Here is a 6,000-nt window from a genome sequence, read left to right on the forward strand (position 1 = left end):
TTGTCCTGATAAGTACCATTAACAAGGGTGGGGACCATTCAGTTATGCAGTAGGCTGCCTTCTTGAGGAAGGTAGCAGTAAATTCGATATGCCCAAGCATTCTCAACCTCTCTGTTATACTGTACACACATTTTCTTATCTACTTTCATTATTCCCATTTGCTTGGCTTTGATCCTTATTTCAGATTGTAAAGTACTTAGGTAGGTCATACCTAATCGTGCTATCTGTAAATCATAACTAGGGTTTATATTTAAAATCATTACTCTTGCTGTCAATATTCATCAGATAATGCACATATTCATTCATGTGGAGGCACAGATGTGTATTTATGTGAAGGGCAGATTGGATTAAATACCTCACTTCTGTTCATAATTCCCCGTGTCCTTTGGGCCTCTTGGGGAATGTATTTGTTTTACTTTCTACCCCAGTGCCCATCACAGGGCCTGGAGTCGAGTGGAACCGTAAAAACAGCTAAACAGACAAACAGAAGTAAACTACTAGACTACAAGACGAGCAGGTAAGAGGTGGTGGGAGATCCAAAGTAAGAGAGCCTTCAACTCTGTCCTTCATTAAATTAAATATCCATAGGAAAAGCTCAAGGGTAGACATTTAAAAATACAAAGTAAAATTTAAAACGAAAGAAAACGATAAAAAAAACAAACACCGGAATCGCAAAACAGCAAGAACCATAGAAAAAGGACTAATAGAAAACAAAGTCAGTCAGTAATGCCTTAATACACAACTGCTAAATGAATGAATGGTGGCAAAAATTAATGAGTCCTTACAATTTTGAGCCTTCCTTCACCAATTTTAAATACCCTTTTGCTAAGCAAATAATCATAGCATTGATGGGAACTTCAAGATTTCATCTCTTCCACCATTTAACCTGTCTTCTAAATCAAAAATTATTCTAGATAGATTCAAATATAAAATTGTTTAAGTCCACATGACAAATCCCAGACTTCTATAGAGAAGGAAATTTCCCCACCTCTCTCGGCCTAACCTTTCTATCTAGCTAATCAACTAGATTAAGATGGAAATATCTGCCTAGCACAAGGTGAGATGCAGAGCAGATACTCAATTCTTGTGGACTGACTGATCCAGGTCATCAGTGACACAAAGGAAAAACTCAGACTAAATCAAATTATGAATTAGTTTCCACTCTGGATCAGCAATGAGCCTGTCATAGGCACCTAACGGTTAAATAAAAAAACAATTTAAATAAATTAAGCACCATCAAATTCTCTGACACGTTCCACATCTTGCCACAATGCTTACTTGGTTTTGATCTGGGCTGTCAGACTCAGGCAATGTGGAAAGGAACGTTCTCAGGGTTCAACCAACTATCTGCCTAAGTGACAAGAAGTACGTCTGAGGTCTTAGCAAAGGTCTTACACTTTAGAAAAAGTTTTCCCTGCAGCCCTGGAGTGAGCAGCCCTCTTCTAGAATCTGACCAGTGGAGTCTCTGCTCCCTTGACTGCCCTCCCAGCCTAAGCTTTTTCTTAGGGCTGTGGGGATGACAGCAAAACTCATGAATGAGGAACTGGTGTGCAATGAACAGCATATGCTGGCAACAGCTGTCTTTTATTACACATTATCTAATATGAGAAATCTAGGTTTCGCAGTTTGGCAGGGCTGCAAACTACACATTCAATTACATCTGCTGAGTAGACAGCTCTTTAACCCCTTGCTAGCTTCTAAAATAAAGATGCCTGGGGTAGGGTTGAGGATCCGTCTCTTTTGTTTTTAGTCAGAGGACTTAAAAGATTAGACATCAATGTTAAAAATGTAATTTTTGCTGCTATGCAATGATTCACAATGCCCCTCTTTAGTGCGAAACCAAGACCAAATACTTCAGCTGTCAGTTTGCAAAAACTAGGAATAATCTGCCCCAGAGCCAGCCAGACAGCCCTGCAGAAGGAGCTTGTAGTTCCATACTGTAGCCACTTCTGCGGCTAAGTAACAGCCTGTTACTTCCTGGCCCCTCTGTGTACTCATTTCCTGAAACTGTTGTGGGTCGGGGAGGGGAGGATACCTGTTCACAGATGAGGTATTTTTGGTTTTGTTGTTTGTTTCAAAAGTCCCAAAATTATGTGCTCTGCTCCCTTTCCAGTCCCCTGCCTCTTCCCAATTCTTCCATGAACACAGGTTTGTTTGTTTTTTTTTCTTCCTTTTTAAGTCAGGAGCTTTAGGATAGCAGGGCTCCACAGAAATATTCTAAGATTAGCAAAATAATAGAGCTGAACTCAAGTTTTTAAATTTAAGGGCCCGTTAGGAACCCAAATAGAAGGTTGTGGCTTCTCAGGAAAGTCCCATTGTGGGCCCATGAACCTCTTTCTCAAGAAAGAATGTTTGGATATTGTCTCTAAGCATACCACAGTATGGATTAGAGAATACTTTTCACATTCTTTTGTAGTGAAATTGACAGTTTTCTACTGAACGTATACATGAAATGATCAAAATATCTTGCAGTCAGGAACGCTTGGGAGTTTGGGTGATGGATGGGTGTGTAGCCAGAAACGATGCAAAAGCTCGTGAAGGGCAGAACCCATCCCAGAAATACACGCATTACCGGGCTTAGCACAATATTCTGTACCTGAACTTCTAAGTGAAATAACCCTTCCAGAAGTTGTCTATTTAGTAATAATTCGACAACCAAAAGAAAACCAGGCAAAGAGAGTCTGTCTGTGGTCCCACTAATGCACATGCAGGCTTCTCCTCTGTTTGTCAGGTTTTCACTATAGCATTCAGTGAAAACTACTTTCCAACGACAGCCTACTGCCCTTGGGAGAGTGGGTGTAAGGTCCAGTGGTACTCCTTTAGCATTGCCACATTCATCAAGATGACGTTACTTCATCCTGTCTCTCTCCTACAGCGTTTTCTATTGCAGAGATTGTTTTTTTTCCTAAAACCATGTTCAGAAGTAGAAGCCACACTGGGAGTGTGTCACCTCCTACAAATAAAGGTATTGAGATCATATAAACACACAGAAATCTGTTTTTAAATAACGTTGAGTATAAACACCCTGGCTAACCAGATAGAGCTTTGCAGAAAGCAAAGCCAATGATAACAAGAAGTACGAATTGTTGACATCAGTCCTGAAAGGGTTGAAAATAACAGTGGGCAGAGAAACACCTGCTTGTGGGATTGCCTCAAAGGGATCTTGTTGCCTGCAGCTCGGTCAGTGCCAAATAGGTGACTATTCTCTAAAAAACCAGTTAAGGGAAATGAACATCCATTCGGAAAATTCTGAACTGTTGGGATACACTTGCATCAAGACTCACTGATGATAATTGTATAGAATCAGAAGTATCGTATGCAAGATGTTTTGTTTTGCCTTTTTTTTTTCTTAAGTAAATCTCACAACAGTAAGAAAAAGCTGTTTGAATAGGAAAAGTCTTACCATGGGAAAGAATATGAGAAAAGGGAAAAGAGAAGAACTAAAAAAGATGAGAACATATGAATAAAATAACTGGTGTGGAAATGTGTGTGTATGTGTAGATATTATACAGATTATACACACACACACACACACACACACACACACACACTCAGGTACATCTCATATGCCTACATCCCTCTCATTATCTTCTGCCAATAGCCTTCTACTGATTCCTCTTTTTAGTTCATGCTACCTTCACTCAGGCTTAAAACCAGATGTGTCTCCTCCTTCTTCACTGCCTTCACAGCCAAGCCTCTGAGCCTCTTCTCCATTCCTTCGAATCTTCTTTCTCCAACTACAAAAGTTGCTCCCTCACTGCTAGTCTCTCTCTACCCACTTACCGACAAGCATGTTGTCCGACTAAGGTTCCTAAAACCTTCTACTCAATCATGCTCATTTGTTTCCCTGTGCTGGTCAAATTACTACTTCCTCAGGGAAACTGTCCAAGTGTTGTGTAAAGCAGCCCAGCTCTGAGGTCTCCCCTCCCCTCCCACACAGACTCTCATCAGGTCCACCTAACACAATAATGTGTTGTTTCTTAAACTGCCCTAAGAGCCCCAAGATCTGTGCTGTGGCATTTAAATTATTCCTTTGCTCTGGAATACCCTTCAATATCTGGAATATCTATCCTTCAAGGTTGTATTCACAGACATGTACTTGGATTGGAGCAGGTATATTATTTTACGTTGTATAATGCCTATTGGTTCTGCCTACTCAATTGTAAACCCTGTAAGACCAGGAAAAAGTGTCCTTCTCATCTTTGTACGCCCTACACTGCTGTACACATGAAAAGTGAATAGAGATTTTGGTACTCCCCACAGTTGCTTTAGTTTCAGACAGTAAATTGATAAGAATATTCATTATTATGTTAAACAATGTCATAAAGGCACTTTTGGATTGAAAAGGATCAATCATCCAAACCATGACAAATTATTCCCTTATCTTCATTGTGAAAAATACCAAGGAATCAGCTATGTACATCACTGAAAAAAGATCACGACTCTCCCACTATGCTGTAACTCTAATCCTGAAATTAGAAGGCTTAAGAGGAACATATGATGTGCATATAAGATTTAAGGGCAAAAATTCATGCTTTAAAGCAATTCTTAATATTTTCTGTATTTAGATATGTACGTGGGGCATTATAGCAAGTTATTTAACCAAAATCTGAAGAGGTGTTTTGGTTTAAATTTTTTTTACTAGCTGGAAATTGAAAAATGAAAAAAAACCGTACAATAAATCCAGTTGTACATGGATTTTTTCCAAATGAGTTTTCCTCTCTAGGGAAATACTTTTCAATAAAAATTAAAATAATAGCATAATTATTGAGCACATACTACATGTCAGTCACTCTGTTAAGCACTGGACATTTCCTCACTTAAGCCGCAGAAGAGCCTCACTGGATGGTTCTATTATTATCTTCATTTTAGAAAAAACAAAACTGAATCTTAGAGAAGAAGGTGACTCTACTCAAGACTCTACAGCTAGTAAGTGGTTGATCTTCCACTCATTTATCCCATTAAGAGTCTTAATTCCCAATAGTGTGAGGTATGTGCCAGTGCCCCAGAACTGAAGATAATTTAGTCAATAAAATTTGCCCTAAAAAAAGTATTCTCATTGGATTATGAACTGAAATGACTATCAACGACTGGGAGAGAGGCTGGGAGGGAAGGAATCAATGGGAGACACTGGAAAAAGAAAAAAGGAACAATAACTCTCAAGCTGGTTGTGTCTACATACACCTTCTTCAAGTTGATGCGCTCAATGATTTTTATTTTACCTGAACACCTCTTCCAGTGAGAAAAACAATCTTCTTTTAACCTTTGCCTTAAAAATGTTGTCTTATAGTCTTAAATCTTCAAGATTTAAGGATTAGTGCAGGAGCTCTCTGGGTTCCTCACCTCCTTCCTCACCCATACTCTGAGCCACTAATTCCAAAGCAGCTAAAATAACATTTTTAATATGCAGTCAGACAAACATATCACTCTGCTCTCAAGAGAACATGAACACTCTAAAAGGTACAAAATAGCAACCATACCTGCTTTCTTCCCCGAGGCAAAGTAGCCACAGTATCTGCCAGCATTTGAAGCCTTCTATTATCATCCATGGGAAAGCTGCCTGTGAGTGTGGGGTAAGAGCTATACGCTGGACCAGCGCAGTACTCCACGAAACTGCCATTGCTGCTCTGTTGCATGAGCCTTTGTAAAGACATTGTGAATAAAGATTACTCCAGCTAGCACATGGTTGAGTGGCCTTGCAGGCTGGGGGAAGCTAAGAGCGTAACCCTCTGACAAGTAATCAAAAGTAGCAAAGCAGAGAGAGCCCATGTGACTTCTGTGGTTTGAGGTACTTGTTACACAAACCCTATCTTGCAGTTCACTCCCATTTCTCAGTGCTCTTTTCTTTAAGCCCCTGAGAAAACCTAAAGCTAGTTTATACCATTAAAATAAGTCAACTTATTTTTTTTTCTCCTTCACACAGCCAGAACTCTTATGCTTTCATGTTCTATGGCAAGTTGTGTTCAAAACACCATCTGCCTTTTTTTTTTCAAAGCAAAA

The 6,000-nt window shown here is 39.5% G+C and overlaps 1 protein-coding gene across 1 annotated transcript in view; it reads right to left on the reverse strand.

Annotated features, from left to right (window-relative positions):
* Positions 1–5,719, reverse strand: part of CYTIP (cytohesin 1 interacting protein) — a 29,691-nt gene extending 23,972 nt beyond the window's left edge. The window contains exon 1 of the mRNA XM_004276791.3: positions 5,481–5,719. Within this exon, the coding sequence (XP_004276839.1) occupies positions 5,481–5,654 (174 nt within the window). The 5' untranslated portion in view covers positions 5,655–5,719. The remainder of the gene's footprint in view (positions 1–5,480) is intronic.
* Positions 5,720–6,000: the final 281 nt, after the last annotated feature.

Source organism: Orcinus orca, chromosome 7 (assembly GCF_937001465.1).
Source record: "Orcinus orca chromosome 7, mOrcOrc1.1, whole genome shotgun sequence".
NCBI lineage: Eukaryota > Metazoa > Chordata > Mammalia > Artiodactyla > Delphinidae > Orcinus > Orcinus orca.